At 35.6% G+C, this 15,206-nt stretch overlaps 1 protein-coding gene across 2 annotated transcripts in view; it reads right to left on the minus strand.

The window, feature by feature from the left end:
• Window positions 1–15,206, minus strand: part of IBTK (inhibitor of Bruton tyrosine kinase) — a 55,569-nt gene that overhangs the window by 20,173 nt on the left and 20,190 nt on the right. For both annotated transcript variants that reach the window (XM_058835261.1, XM_058835260.1), the window contains exons 10-21: window positions 12,327–12,504; window positions 11,469–11,643; window positions 10,062–10,655; window positions 8,626–8,712; window positions 7,627–7,709; window positions 7,487–7,524; window positions 5,676–5,769; window positions 5,189–5,290; window positions 4,321–4,438; window positions 2,651–2,711; window positions 1,819–1,946; window positions 232–344 (exon numbers count right to left, since the gene is read on the minus strand). In XM_058835261.1, the coding sequence (XP_058691244.1) occupies window positions 232–344; window positions 1,819–1,946; window positions 2,651–2,711; window positions 4,321–4,438; window positions 5,189–5,290; window positions 5,676–5,769; window positions 7,487–7,524; window positions 7,627–7,709; window positions 8,626–8,712; window positions 10,062–10,655; window positions 11,469–11,643; window positions 12,327–12,504 (1,771 nt within the window). The remainder of the gene's footprint in view (window positions 1–231; window positions 345–1,818; window positions 1,947–2,650; window positions 2,712–4,320; window positions 4,439–5,188; window positions 5,291–5,675; window positions 5,770–7,486; window positions 7,525–7,626; window positions 7,710–8,625; window positions 8,713–10,061; window positions 10,656–11,468; window positions 11,644–12,326; window positions 12,505–15,206) is intronic.

The following is a 15,206-nucleotide window of genomic DNA, read 5'->3' on the forward strand; positions in this document are numbered from 1 at the left end:
TGCATTATCTTTATCTGATTAAATAAACGCTTTTATCTGAACTTTGAGCACAAACTTCATATGAAAAACACCCTTTCAAAAAATCCTTAATCTTAAGAATTCACTATTGAAATTCAACTATAGAAAAGAAATAATCTTTCTAAGATTTCCTTCTTGAAATACAGAAATTGCATTGCATATTACACCTTATGTTCTGTTTTTATACCTGAAAGGAATCTCTTTCCCACTGACCTGTAGAGGCTGGACTCTGAATAATATCTGATAGATTATATCCTCCAGAGCTGTCAGACCGTTTTCGTGGCTTCTTTTTTGCCTTAGTTTTTGCTTTTTTGAAAAGGGCTTCCCTAATAGGAAAAAAAACAAACAAAAAAACCACAAAATGCATTAAACCAAAGAAACTGAGCTTCAGAACTGCCCACATCATTGTTGTGTTTTTCAGCCAGCAGCAGCAGTTGTACTTCAAGCAGTAGTACCTGATCTCAGCAGCTGGCACTAGCTGCTTACTTTTGCTCTGCTTATGCACTGGCACAACCATTTAATAAACGTTTTTTGGGGAAAAAAAGAATCCAGGAGGAAAAGAAAAAACTCTTTCCAATCTAGATCTAGCCTCTGGACTATTATACTGCACACAGACTTCTGCTGAGACAGTGGAAGGTACAGCTGCTGCACAGGCTGGCACTGCCACCTAGGTCAGATTAAACCTGCTACACATCACAGCAACTGACATAAAGCAAATTACAGACAACTCTCCACTCTTTTCTCTCTTGCCTTCTCCTAAATTACCGAAGTTCAATAAACACCACTGTTCGTCTCATTTTTCCCCACCATAAACACTGCTATCATGATAATACTAATTTTACAATAAAGCAGATACAGGGTGATGTTACCTAAATGTCATGTGTTCCTATATATGCTATTAGGAAGAGTGAAATCAAATAAAAGGCATCCTTCATTTTCAGAAAACTACTCGATATTCAGAATTATATTAATTGCAACTACAGTGCACTATTTCAAAGCTTCTTTAAACAGCTTTTTGTTAACTAACTATTTAACTACTTAATCATTCCTGCAGTACAACCTTACAGTACTTGGGGTGTCTATTTTTTAATCTTTGGACTACCCAATTCCCTAGAATTGGGAATTCCTTACCACTCGGCCTTGAAAAACACTGAAAGGCTAGAGTATAAAATAGCCTCTCAACTTCCTTGATCTACTAGTTCTTAGCTGCACTATCAGGTAAGTTCATTTAGTGGAAACTAGTTCATTTAGCACAGTTTTTCCTGACACAAGTGCTCAGTACACAATACTGCAGGTGAGTTTTCTTTGCACGCTGACATTGTATCCCACTATTTGGAAGCCTGTTACTAAGCCATCCTATCATACTACAAAGCTCTGTATTTCACTTGACAATTCTGTTAATATCAAGAAATTTAGATTACCACAATTTTTCAAGCAGATCTATAGAGCATTCAAGTCTGTATTTTCTCTTGATTTCTCCTAATTCAGTGAAGTACAATGAACTGCACAGCTGGTCTCACACATATACAGATACTCACATCACATGCACAACCCCCAGACATCGCTGTGAATGCTCATTTTGCAACCTTTACTCACATGCTACTTATAAATTGAAAGTGCTGTGCTGTGGTTTTGCAACATTTTAAAGGACTTAAGAAAACTGAGAACAGTATTTGAAATCTCCATTTTTAATATTTCAATTCTGAATTTAAATGCAGTCAGGCACCAACATAATTGGGGATTAATACCATAATAAACAGTTCATCTAGTTAAAAATATTGATGAAAAACAGATACTTACTGAGAATTTTGTTCTGTATTCATTTCTTCCCTTAAAAAGACAAAGTTCTCTCCATCTTCAGGCTCAAAAGAACTTATGTCAGGTCCATCTGGATATGGAGTAATTACTCTCCTGACCATAGCTGGAATCTGTAGTTGTAAAAGCCATTACATTAAGTTTCACTTAAGTTGTATGCTAGCCAATTTATATAAGAAGACCAAAACCGATCGTCATTTAAAAACACTTTCACAGATCAGATAATTAATTACATAGCAAGCTTCTAAACTTAATTTGTATCTTTAAGCAAAATTGGAGAAACATCTTAAGTGATAGACTCAAAATGCCTGTTTCATCTATTGTTAACTTCTGGAGAAAAATGCTTCAAGATTTTGCAAACATTTATCTTTTACCCTTACAGGATACTGGATCATAATGTGTCTTGGCTTTCACCATTGCATTACAGTTCAATTTTCCCATTATTGTTCTTACTGATTTTAACATCTATACGATCACCCTGAACTTTTCAGCTTTCTTCTCCTTTCTTCTAAGTAAGGGACGCTGTTTTCCCTATGTTTTGCTTACATTGTTCCATGCAACATTTGTTAATTACAGAACATTAATATGTTTAATGTGAATAACTAATAAATTTAAAAGACACAACACTGTTGCAACAGTAGCTAGTGAATAATGAAATATGAACTCCTTGAGAGTGATAATAACAGCAGACAATTTTATCTTTTGAGTCAGATCTTCCACTTCAGCCTGATGCCTACAGACTCTGCAGGTATGTATTTATCATTCATCTATTCTCAGTTTACACATAATCAGCTTACAGTCAACTTGTACAACTTACCATTTTCCTGTAATAAATAGAAAGATCCTTCACAACTTCATCACTTAAGACATCCAGAGTCCTAAAAAAAAAAAATTATCTTTATTCATTTTAACCGCTCATAAAAAAATCACATCAATGGAAAATCAAATTAACATTTTAGATTAATCTCAAGTACAGGTATTATCACCTATTCCTGGTGGTTAGAGTCTAAAGGAAGACACTGAACACAAAATAAAAACGAATCAATACCTTTGTATTGGGGCAAGGTTAAATACACAACCTTCCCACCTACCTTTACCTAAGGTGACAGCCAAAACAGATCTATATACAAGAAGTGGTCATTGTTTTAGCTATTTCTGCATACACTCTTCCTGACATGTATCCAAACACTCCAAACCTATGTAAATTCTCCATAAAACTAACACAACTCAGACGTTTATGCCAAAAAATAATATTACAGCAACAAACTTGATTCAAAAGGACTGTCTTGTTCATGTAGGCAGTTGTACTTGCAAAAAGCTATCAGGACTTAGTTCTGTCTCAGGTTTCTCAAATTAAAAGTCTTTCTACCCAATACTATCATTTTCAGATTTTCATTAAAATGCAGATACGGTCTTAATCATAGTAAGAAAACCACATGCTCTTTCTAGGCTTAAGATGGAACAAATCTGAATTCCAAGTAATATTTAAGGCAATGTTACTAGTTTTTCACTCTTCTCTCCAAAATCAAAGGTCAGAATGTTTATATTTTATAAAGAGGTGAAGAGGGAAATTACTAATATGAATGAACTTCTGTATCTGGGATGCAAGTGAAGCCACTGTGTGATGTGGCAATGAAATGCTGGCATTCTGAACTGTTTCAGATCTCTAGGAACTTCTACAAGTTAAAAGAAGCCTGACTAAAAGAACAGAGAAGACTAACAGTAGAGATTTTTTTTTTTTGGCTGAGTTTTTTTAGTGTTTTTTTTAAGATTTTGCTAGAAAATAACTTCAATCAGTGCTGGTGAGGTTTGCTCTGAGAAGATAATATGTACTTAGGAAGCAACTTGAAGGCCTGTCCAAAAGCATCAAGAGAAGGAAGGCCAGAGCACACCCACAGCTTCTCTGAACTTTAGAAGAACCACTGTGGAAAACAAGGATAATAAATTAATTTATTCAGCTCTTACTGCAGACATTAAAGCAAAAAGACTACCAGATGGCAGTCCCATCCTTTTTGGAAAATGAAGCAGCTATATAATACACCTACTTAAAATAAATCAAATATGTATTGTAACAACCATGTTTAAAAAAAACCCACCCAAACAATTCTAAAAGAAACAAAAAATCCCCACAATAATTCCCATCTCCCCAGAAAACAACCTCCAAATGGACAGAAAAGCCCCACAGCAGTTCGATGCACCTTCAAAAACACTTTTACTACCTCAAAAAAGACTAGACCTAATGTTAAAGCCGACTGAATTCAAGAGAGACTTTTCATGCCACATATGAGCAACATATGAGTTTGTACTATAGAACTGATACAGTCTGTACAGAGCTTCTCTCTCCCTAACTGGCAAAAATGAGCCTACCTTTAAACTAGCAGCATTCAGCTGCATTTTAACATTCAACTGTCCATATTCCAATCCTTTTACCTTTTTGGGATATTTAAATTTTACAACTAAAACATAAACATGTGCATTCCTGCTTACCTTGCTTCAAGCAAAGCTGCCATATTGAGGCCTATGAACTGCAAGCAGGACAATTTTAGCTGCTCAGCATTATACATTGCTGAGAACTCCAACAGCTCAGCAGCATTCTTTAAGGTAACTGCAGAAACAAAACAAATTAATTAGATAGTTGGCCGTAGTATCAAGCATCCATTTTAAGACTTATTGTGCAACATTATCTAGTTATTGAAACCTATCATATACTACCCATTCCTAGAAAAAATGCTAATACTCAAAGGGCCACAAACTCTATTGAGCTCCATGTAACTTTGTAGCAGCTGGTATACAAGGGCTGCTTCAAAGAACTAAAAAGCCCCACCTATAAGGAGATCATCTTCAAAATATTGAAACCCAGCAGTCCCAAACAAAAAGAAAAAAGAAAGTTAAAAATAGGAAGTTTACAGCTAATAGTAAGTATACAGCATAAACAGTTGTTAAACAACCAAATGTTCCAATTTAGTACAGAGAAAGAAAAAATAAAGAGAGTGAAAGAGAGAGAGGGAACACTAAACACAAGGACAGAAACAGAGTTCATTTTATCATATTTTAAAGAAAAAATTTCACTTCAATGAAATGAAGGTTTTATTGGGGTTTGGAGGCAGTTAGCTTTTTTCTTTTTTTTTTACTTTTTTTTATTAAAGAGCATGAAACGAAGATGATGCATAAGGAATGGAAGATTATGCTAACCTAAAATATTGCTTCAACTAAAGAAGCAATTATTAGCAGACATGCAATGAACATCAAAATATAATAACCTGAAAGGAAGATACACAAATTCTGTGCTGCAAAAGGCAATAACATCTAAAAATACAATTTTTTATTCTCCAACCCATTATGTGGATGGACTCACGTTTTTCTGCAAGGGCTACTTCACAGATTTCTTTGAGTCTGGATATAAGAAGCTGGTCTGCTACCACAAGAACATTACATATGAATTCCACATTTTGAGAATCTGGAAAACAAAGCATCATGTAAACACTGGGGCAAATCAAAAGCAACTATAAAACATAGAGCTTCAATGAGATTTTGCCAAAGCACAAATATAATGGCTTTGCAAATTCTGATGGGGTTTTCACAGCACAATGAATAGCTTAGAAGAGCACCAACAGTCCACTTTTTGAAGCAACAGCAGAGAAAAGGAAAACTGCACTTTAACAAACAAAAGAAAAGGTAAAACAAGGCCTGGGGTACTGCTATCCCCTCAAACTCTAAAGAAAGAATCAAGAATTTTGATTTTTTTTTTAATATAACTCCAACACAGGCATATTCATTTTTGAACTTCTGTTTTAAAATTACAAAAATTGCAAGAGTTACAGTTGAAAATGTATTAATGGCACCTTTTACGGCAAGAGCTTCATCTGTATACAAGTAATCCACAATTATCTGTAGGATGTCAGAATGGATGGGCATTTCCAGAGCTGAACAGGTAGCCTAAAAGGCAGAAATATTTAAAGGAAAAAAAAAAAAAAAAAAAAAGAAGAAATAGAAAGAGAAGCTGACTACTAGGAATAAAATACAAAATCAAGTCAGTAACTGTATTAAGAATATAACTCAGATCGAGGGTCACGTTTTTGAAGGTAAACAATCACTTAAGCATTTGTATAAAATCTGTCCAAATTTTTCAGTCAAGAATTACTTGTAGCAAAGCAATTAAAATCTATTCAAACTTCTGAATAAATACCCATGAAACAGTTTCAAGTTTGATCACTTTGATCATCTACTCTTACAATCCTACAATTGCCTAAAAGTTGAACTTCAGGAAGCCTCCATGCAAGTACTGAACTATTTTCCTGTCAAGGTCAAAAGATTTAATGAAATCACAAGTTCCAAAATAACAATAATACTGAAGTAGTCACCACTGTTAATGCCTCTGAAAATAAGGTCCTCATCAAGTCCTCCATGTGAAAAGCCATCCTAACGAGTAAAGTAAAGCTTTCATAAGAGCAAACATTTGCCACTAAACCATGTAACTGTCACCCATTTGTGTTTATCCAATATCACTGCTTAACAACTTTGGCTTACTTCAGGTGGTACTCAAGTAAAGCTTCAAACTAAAATACTTACTCTGCCTTAGAACATGCTACTGAAATATTTTCCTTCTAAAGTTTAAAAAACCCTTACAGACATTAAGATTTTTATATAACATCTACAGCCCTTGCTTCACAAAATATTTACTTATTAATTTAGGTTGATTTAGATTTACTTACAAAATAATAGGCAACTTATGAACTACACACTACTGATGCACAAAACCATGACACAAATGGACACTCAACACTTAAAAAAAACCCAAACCTTAAATCAATCATTTGTCTCACGGTGTTTCAAGTATGTTTTCTCACGGATGACTTAGGAAAAGGCAGCACAGTAATCTGGAGAAAAGGTGAAGTTCTGTTTCACAGAAGAACAGAACTGCCAGTACTTCACCAGGCTCTTAATGTATTGCTGGAAACTAAGAAATTTGAGAAACCCCTGTGCACTGCTTTAGTTTTCAGTCTCAGAAAAATGCTTCTCCACCTAGACCATTCCTATCTTTCCATAAACATTATCAATGGTGCTCAGGTAGTTAAACAGAGGTATTTAGTGAAATACCAATGTTCAGGAACAACCAGGCTATTGACACACAGCTGGCAAATAGGAACCAAGACAAATTAAAGATCTACACCTTTTGAAACAGCAGTTGCTGACTAAACAGAATAGTCCCTGATGTTCTCTATGTCATTTAACAGTAGAAGTCAGGTGGAGTTCTATACACTGACCCTTGATCCTGTTCTCTCTTGCACTCAGTACATACGACATATTCCAAACTGCATACCATGTAAATTGTATCCCATAAGAACAGTCCAGTCAGTGTTTTTATAAATGCATGAACTAGTTCAATCTAAACCCTTAAAACAAAAGCAGTAATTTTATTCAATATACAGTATTATGTTTATTACTCTCATTTAATACACAATCTCAATAGTACAAATTCAGAGTAAACAAAAATGTGGCTTCTGGGTTTTTTTTTTCTTGCAAACAGAAATATAGAATCCAACCCTTCCATTTCCCTAGTATTTAGGATATGTTATTATAGGAAAAACTGAAAAGCTGTCACTTATTTGATGCAAAAAAACCATACCATCACACATGATTTTGGCAAACTTACCTCAATCCATGAGCTGTTTAACATGCTGTGAAAATAATCTGTAAAGAAAGGCATTTCAGTTCAAGATACAATAAAATGTCACTTAAAAAAGACAATATAACTTATGTTATATAAATATATATAAAAATACACACACATACCAAGTCTTGCACAAAGTACACACTTATGACACGGGAATTCCTTTCCATCTAAAGATTTCAGGGTCACATCGCAGAGGTATGAACTAGAAGATATTTAATAGCATCAGAGCTGTGACTATTCAGAAGAGCTACAAGTTGTAAACTCTACAAATAAATGCTAACTTTAGCAAGTTAGGATTTATCCTTTGAAATGTAACACACCTGGTCTTTAAAAATAGCACAGAATATGAACCCAAAAGAACAGGCACAATACTTTCCAGGGAGAATTTTTTTTTGTCCAAAGTTAAGCTTTAAAAATTCCATCTGAAATATTTCCTTCAGAACACAGTCAATTACTGTTACAGAAATGCTATGACTAATTAAATTAATTATGGCTAATTTTAGTCAATTTTAAATGGTCTATGCCAAGTTACCTATTTCTTCAGTATCAGGTGGTACCATGGGCCTTGACGATACATTTTAAGAATGAACCTGAATTCTGTTAAAAGGCTACTTTCATGCAATGTTGCTTTTCGTATATAAATAGATTGTTCAGGACTCCAGGTATAAATACTCGATCACATCAGTGGAATTAAAAAACAAACATCACTCTTCTAAAAGCAATTAGAAAACATACTATACATGTGCTTATTTCCAATCCATGTAGTCTTATTGTCACAGAAAGCAGATTTACAGAAGTCAAATTGCTTTTGAATGGATTACCCCTAATATTTCTCCTGACATTAGCATTCTACAACACAGTTAATCCACAGAACATAAAGGTACAGTAAAAAGAAACAAAAATATATCACACATAACCTAATCCAAATGACTAATTTACAGATCAGTCTATAACCATCTGTGAAGACCTTCTGAGTTACTATGATAAGGACAATTGCAGAAGTTAAAACGGACACCAGAAGTTAAAACGGATCAACCTTAGCCCATACTTAACAGGTAAAGAGATGACATAAGAGGAAGATGGTGGGAGTAGGAGAAACTCGATTTTAAAAAAATTACCATTTCTTCTGATTTAACTTTGGTTTGTTCCCATTCTTCTTGTTGACAACATTAATTTTTCCATTTTCTAATCTGACTCCATCCAGCCTGAAAATCATTAACATTAGTAATAAGCAATACAATTAGTATACAGTTCAAACCACTAAGAACAGTTTCACAAAGTAACAGTACTTCAGTGGGCTCATATCGTGAATATAAAAATGAATCATCATACAAAAATAGAAAGGGCTTTTGATACTTGAAAAGTCTTCAAGGCAGATGTAAAATTAACAGACATTCTTTCCACATCTATGTGATGGACCTTAGATGATACCTATACAGTATAGTTAAGGCCAAAGTTTAATACTATAGGGTCAAAAATCTAGAAGCTCATTATCGCTACCAGTCAGTAAACTAAGCAAAGACAGTGGCTGGGAAGAGATGCAAGTTTCAGCACAGGCTTTTTTTAGCATCCTAATGAATCAAGGAGGCTTGTGAAGCGGATGGTGAAGACATAGGAGTGCTACTGGTGAATTACAAAGTAATACACCTTTAAAGGCAAAGTACCACGGGAAAGTCACTCAGGAACTGTTTTAGAAGCAGCTTCATATCTTGGCTATGCATGCAAGACATACAATAAAAAAAACTAGCCTGAAAAAGTTCATCCCCCTCTTTTGAAAGGATAAATGCAGAAAGAAAACCCCAAACTAACTAATGCAGTTCTACAGAGACGTTTGATCCCAACTGCATTTGTTTCATTATGTACCATAAAAATTACATCAGTTAAACAAGAATTTAACTTTGTTTTGTGCTGCTTTATAATAAACACGTTTGCTGTCTGTGAAAAAACTGTTAGACTATAGACCACAGTATAAAAATTATACAGTCCCAAACTCAATTAGATCAGCTGTCTCTAACATAACAAGTATTGATGTTTTATGACAGTCTTTCTGGAAAGACAGATGATTTATAGCAGATAGCAAATCCCACAGAGCTCATGCCTTAGAGGATACTGTCATGGTTTAACTTGTCTGGCTAAAGACCACATAGTCACTCACTCACTCACTCTGCCCTCACCACCCACCAGTGGAATGGGGGAGAGAACTGGGGAAAAAATAGTAAAATTCGTGGGTTGAGACAGACAGTTTTAATAGGGCAGAAAAAGAATGGAAAATAATAATAATGCTAACAGAATGAGCAGATACAAAAGTGTAATCTACAAGTGATGCCCAAACAGTGATGGAATACTTACTACCCTCCAACCTGAAACTCCAGTATGTACTGGAAATAGGCCCAGGCAGTCTCCAAGTAGCATCCCCTTATCATCTCCCTCTAGCTTCTATTCTAAATTCAGGGTCTTAATTTCCACTACTGTCATATCAACTTAAGTTAGATCAGCTTACATGAAAAAACTCCATGGAGAGCTCATCAAAATATATGCATTTCCTTTCACCTACCTTCCACTTAAATTGCTGAGCCCAAACTTCTTTGCTGCACTTTGCAACATTTTAATGAGGTTAGCTTCATCACCAGCTTTGCCTTTTTTAGATTTGCTCTTCTGTTTTTCATTTATAACTTTCACTTGATTATTTCTATAAATCTCAAATGCAGACCTTCCACTGACATTTTCATCAAAACTCATTTTGCTCAGATTAGAAATTAAAGTATCTTGATATTCGTCTGATTTTTCTTTATAGCAGATTTTTGGCTTATAACCATGAGTCAGAAGATCACAAGTATCTGTGTATATGAACTGCAGAAGGTATGCAAACAGATCTGGATGGACCTTCTCAATTACATAGAGATCACATCCAACAGCATCTTCATCTTTACGGTAGATGTCTGGAGTGTCTAGTTGGCTGTCACTGGAAACAAAGAGCTTCTTGAAGAAGTCGGAGCGTACGGCCAAGATATATTTGTGCACAGGGTACATTCTTGTGCCAATCTGAAAAGTCACATCATGGATGCTGTCCATTTCATCTGTTTCATCTAACAGTTTGCCAAAATCCATTCCAAAACTTGACAGTGACACACTTGGAATTTCATAGAGACTAGAACAAAATTAAATCCATAATCAAACACTATTTACAACCTTCATCACATTTTACATAGTATGTTTAATGAAGAGGATAACGATGTTTCCATTTAATTTCTTTGGTTTTTTCCTACATTGCTGCACTGCTCAATATTTCTTGTCCTGTTCTTTACAAAAATAACTAATATAGTATTTAGGCAATTAAACTACATAAGTAAGACCTGTCTAGCTTCAGTATATCAAATATAGTATTTTGTCTTTATACTGTACCAGTATTATCAGAACTATCTTATCCTCATCTCATTTTTCCAACATAAAAACACAGAAATGCTTGCTGTATTTCATCTTACAAACTAAAGCAATAAGGAGAAAAAGCTTATGCTTAGCTATTTATCACAAATGCTGGAAACTATTACAAGAGCATAAGAAACATGGCACAGGATTCTATTTATTTATTTTACTTTATACATTTCTTTCCAATCAAAGAAAAATTCACTTGTCACTTTTATTTAAAAGCTGATTATTCATGATTCACTGAAGACGTGAATTTCTACAGTATTTAGAACTCAGAGTGTGTTAGGAAATACATGGCAAATGCTTGCCTTAAACACTTCAGATAAAACATCAATACTGTCTATTATTATGCAAATACATAAGCTGAGGCCTTTGGATAACTTCAACATAATTACTAACAAAGTTCTATTCTCTAGCAGTATGGGTAACTGTATTTACTGTGACTTATGTATGAGGCAAAAAACAGTATGGAAAAGAATTATTCAATCACAATCAGACAAAAAAAAAGGAAAAATTACAGCTGTTGTAAATATACCTGGTTTTAGGATCTGACTGTAATACAGCAAAATTGCAGCCGCTAGGATCAGTGGCAATACTGACAGCCCGGTGGACAAAAGTCAGCTTTTGAAGCCGAATTCTTTCATACACACTGGTTGTATCATGTTCACAAGACACATCACATGAAGGATGCTGAAGGTTTGATACAAGTTCTGTTAAAAAAAAAAAAGTGAATACACACACAGAAAGATCCTGCAAATTAAAATACAATAAAAAGGCAAGACTATGACTTCTATATGCCCATTGATGTAGTAACTGGATAAGGCTAAACCATGCTGAAGATTTCAGTTTGCTTATTTACAGAATATATAGGAGAAGAGCTGACAGTTTCACTTAAAATCTTGTCCTGTACGACACAAGTATGTTCCTTACTGAAATAAAAAAAACATCAGGACCTACTTTCAGCAATATAAGCCAAGTTAATACAGTGGAAGTTGCTCTGGATCCTGAATTGTGCCCAGATAATAACCTGGGAAACAGGTTTCAAAGGCTTAGCAGTGCAAGCAAGTATATGCTCCTTCTTTTGCTCAATACCAATTCTATTAGGACTCATCATCTAATATGTGACAAGATCATTATATTAGACCATTGTGCTACTATTATTCTTCGGAAGTACTTTTCATCCCAGAAACTTCAACCTAAAGGTTAACTGAAGGCTGCAAGTAAATCTTAGTATCACTGAGGAAAGAGTACAGTAGCAGCCAATTGCAAAAACTGTCAACCACAAAGGAAAGAACAAAATCACAACATAATACTGTTAGAGGCTGTAAAGATTCAATTAAACTTTTTTACTGATTTGAAAGTACTTAAAAACCCCTAAGAAATCACAGCTAACCTTTCTTTTCTGAATTTCTTTTCCCTTCTTCCAGCCACTTCCCTGTAAAGGCTTCACCATCATGTGTGACAAACATTATTTCGTTCCCATTCAATGCAACATCAGACATGAAGACTTGCCGGCCATACACCCAACGACACTGCTTCATGGAGTTGTTAGATGACTTCCAACAAAACACCTATAACATCAATTTTTTAAAGAAATGGAAAATCTTCATATCATTTAAAAGCAGTTACATATTGCACACTACTTTTTTAAAACACAAGAACATGCCATCTCAAAATTGCACATAAAAGGAGAAACACATTCTTCAAAATTATAGGATAAAGTGTTATGAGCATCTATTAGAGAGAATCCACAAGTAAAACAGGGAAAATCTATCATGATATCAAGATCCATTTGTTCATGAAGAGCATTTGAAAAGCTTCTCCAAACACTCAAATATCTTCACAGCAGTCATCTATTAGACAGGTTTTACTGACATCTCAACAAGGAGAGTAGAAGGTATCAAGCGAAGAAACAAGTTTTATCTAGCTCTTAATTTACAGATTTGTCCAACTGTTTATAAATCGGACAAAATTCAAGGCTAGCACGCTGGAGATTTAAACCATTTCCTGTTAATTGTTTGACAAAAATCTCAAATTGCTCTGTACCAGTCAAGGCTTGGAATGGAGATCATGACCAAACACAAACTTCAAAACCCTCGGGAATATGAAGTGCTGCATGCACAGCAAGACCCCAACAAGGTACACTGTACATGTCTGAAAGACAGCCCCAAGCAAGGGAAAGCCCAACTATGGCATTAGCAGTACTAAAGTCAGGCCTTCATTTTCTCCCACTGAAAGACCTCCACAGGTCTGTTAGCATCTACGTAAGGAGGGGACAGAAGCACTTGAGTAACCTATGTCGCTTCCCCTGCCTTGAGCCCCATGAATCACTGAATGGTTGAAATTGGGAAGGGGTCTCTGGAGGTTGTCTAGTCCAACCCTCTGCTCAAGTAGGACCACCCAGAGCCAGCTGCCCAGGAACACGTCCAGACAGCTTTTGTTTCCAAGGATAGTGATTTCACAACCCTAACTGGCAACATGTGGCAGTGCTGAACCACCCTCAGTGCTTCCCGATACTCAGAGAGAGCCTTCTCTGCTTGTACCCACTGCCTCTGGTACTGGCTCTGGGCACCATTGGAAATATCCTGGCTCTATCTTCTTTACATCTTCTACTCAAGCATGTATATACCAGATTCCCTTTGTGACTTTTATTTTCTAGGCTAAACAGTACTCCCTTAAAGAAAGTGCAATCAAGACCAAGAAGCAGTGATTCAGGAAATACAAGTGTTAAGATCCCATCCCTCTCCTTACTCTATAATTTATAATGCCTGAAAGCAGTAAAGAACCCAGTACTTGTATTCAACATGGAAAGATATGAAATGTACATGGATATTGTTCCTCTGATGCAGGAAGATCAAGCAGTTTCTTACTGCTAAAGCAGTGACCCAAAGATGTTGAAGGGGCACTACCAATACTACAGATGCTAGAGGCTACACCTCAAACGATCAAATACTGAACTGGGAGTTTATAATTTCTGAGACAACTAATAACCTAATGAAAAGATAAGAGCATCTCAAAACATAATTCAGCCAAATGCAAGGAAATAAAAGGAAATAACCACATTGCTCTTTATTTTGATATACAAGCTCCATTTTTAACATTCTTTAAGGCATTTCAGTAGGAAAAGCTTCTTTGTAAATACCACTAGATGGCAGTGAAGGTTGAGCTCTCTCAGTGAGCAGAACAAGAGATTTTGTAGGGTCCTGTAAACTAGTACTTAAAAAAGAATAAGGGAAGAAAACAATAAATTCCCCATGGCATTCCAATTCTAAGGAAACAGAGCGTCTACACTTAAATACTAAATGATTCATCTGGTTTAGGTGCAACATTTTGAAAATAAAAGGGACATTCCATCTACAAAATAGCCATGTTTCAGCAAAGGTTCTAAAAGTTCAAGTCCAAAGACTACTAAGAGGTGTAAAGGTGCCTGGGGTAAGTGGGATGAAGAAATGGAAAGAAAAATAAAACACCAACAAAAAGAGCCTAAACCACATACACTATATAACCACTAATGTGTATGTAAAAACCGAGTTTACACCTTCTCTGAAAAGCCATTAGAAGTCCATATACTTTAAAAATAAACTACTGTACATTACTTTTGTTATCTTCTCTTGGTCCTAATTAAACATTAAAAAAATCACCAGCAGCTCTACAGAAACAAATTGACTGGGGAACAATAAAGAGGGCTTTTTCAGATATATTAATGGCAATAGGCAGTCTAAGAGTAACATCAGCCCATTACAGAGTGAGGATGGTCACCTCACAAACAGGGGCACAGAAAAGGCACAAGTGTTTAACACATACTTTGCCTCTGTCTTCAACAAGGGGGTCTCAGTGCCCCAAGCTGGAGGACCATGACTGTGAGAATGATCAACTCACAGTCAACCCCAAAACTGTGTGTGATTTACTGCTCCAGCTGGATCCCTACAAAGCTATGGAGCCTGGTGGGATTCATCCAAAAATCCTTAAAGTGCTAGCTGATGCAATCCCAAAGCTTCTCTTGATGATTTCTAAGCAGTCTTGGAAATCCAGGGAGGTCCCAGCTACTGATGAATATTGTCCCAGTCTTTAAGAAGGACAAGAAAGAGAACCCCACACACTACAGTCCTGACAAGACTTCAGTGCCTGGTAAAATTGTGGAGAAGATTATTCTGGGAGGTGTTGAAAAACACCTGAAAGACAGTCATTGGTCACAGCCAGCATGGCTTCATGACGGCAAAGTCCTGTTTATCAAACCTGATTTCCTTTGATGACAAGATAACTCACCTAGCTG

Source organism: Poecile atricapillus, chromosome 3 (genome assembly GCF_030490865.1).
Source record: "Poecile atricapillus isolate bPoeAtr1 chromosome 3, bPoeAtr1.hap1, whole genome shotgun sequence".
Lineage (NCBI taxonomy): Eukaryota > Metazoa > Chordata > Aves > Passeriformes > Paridae > Poecile > Poecile atricapillus.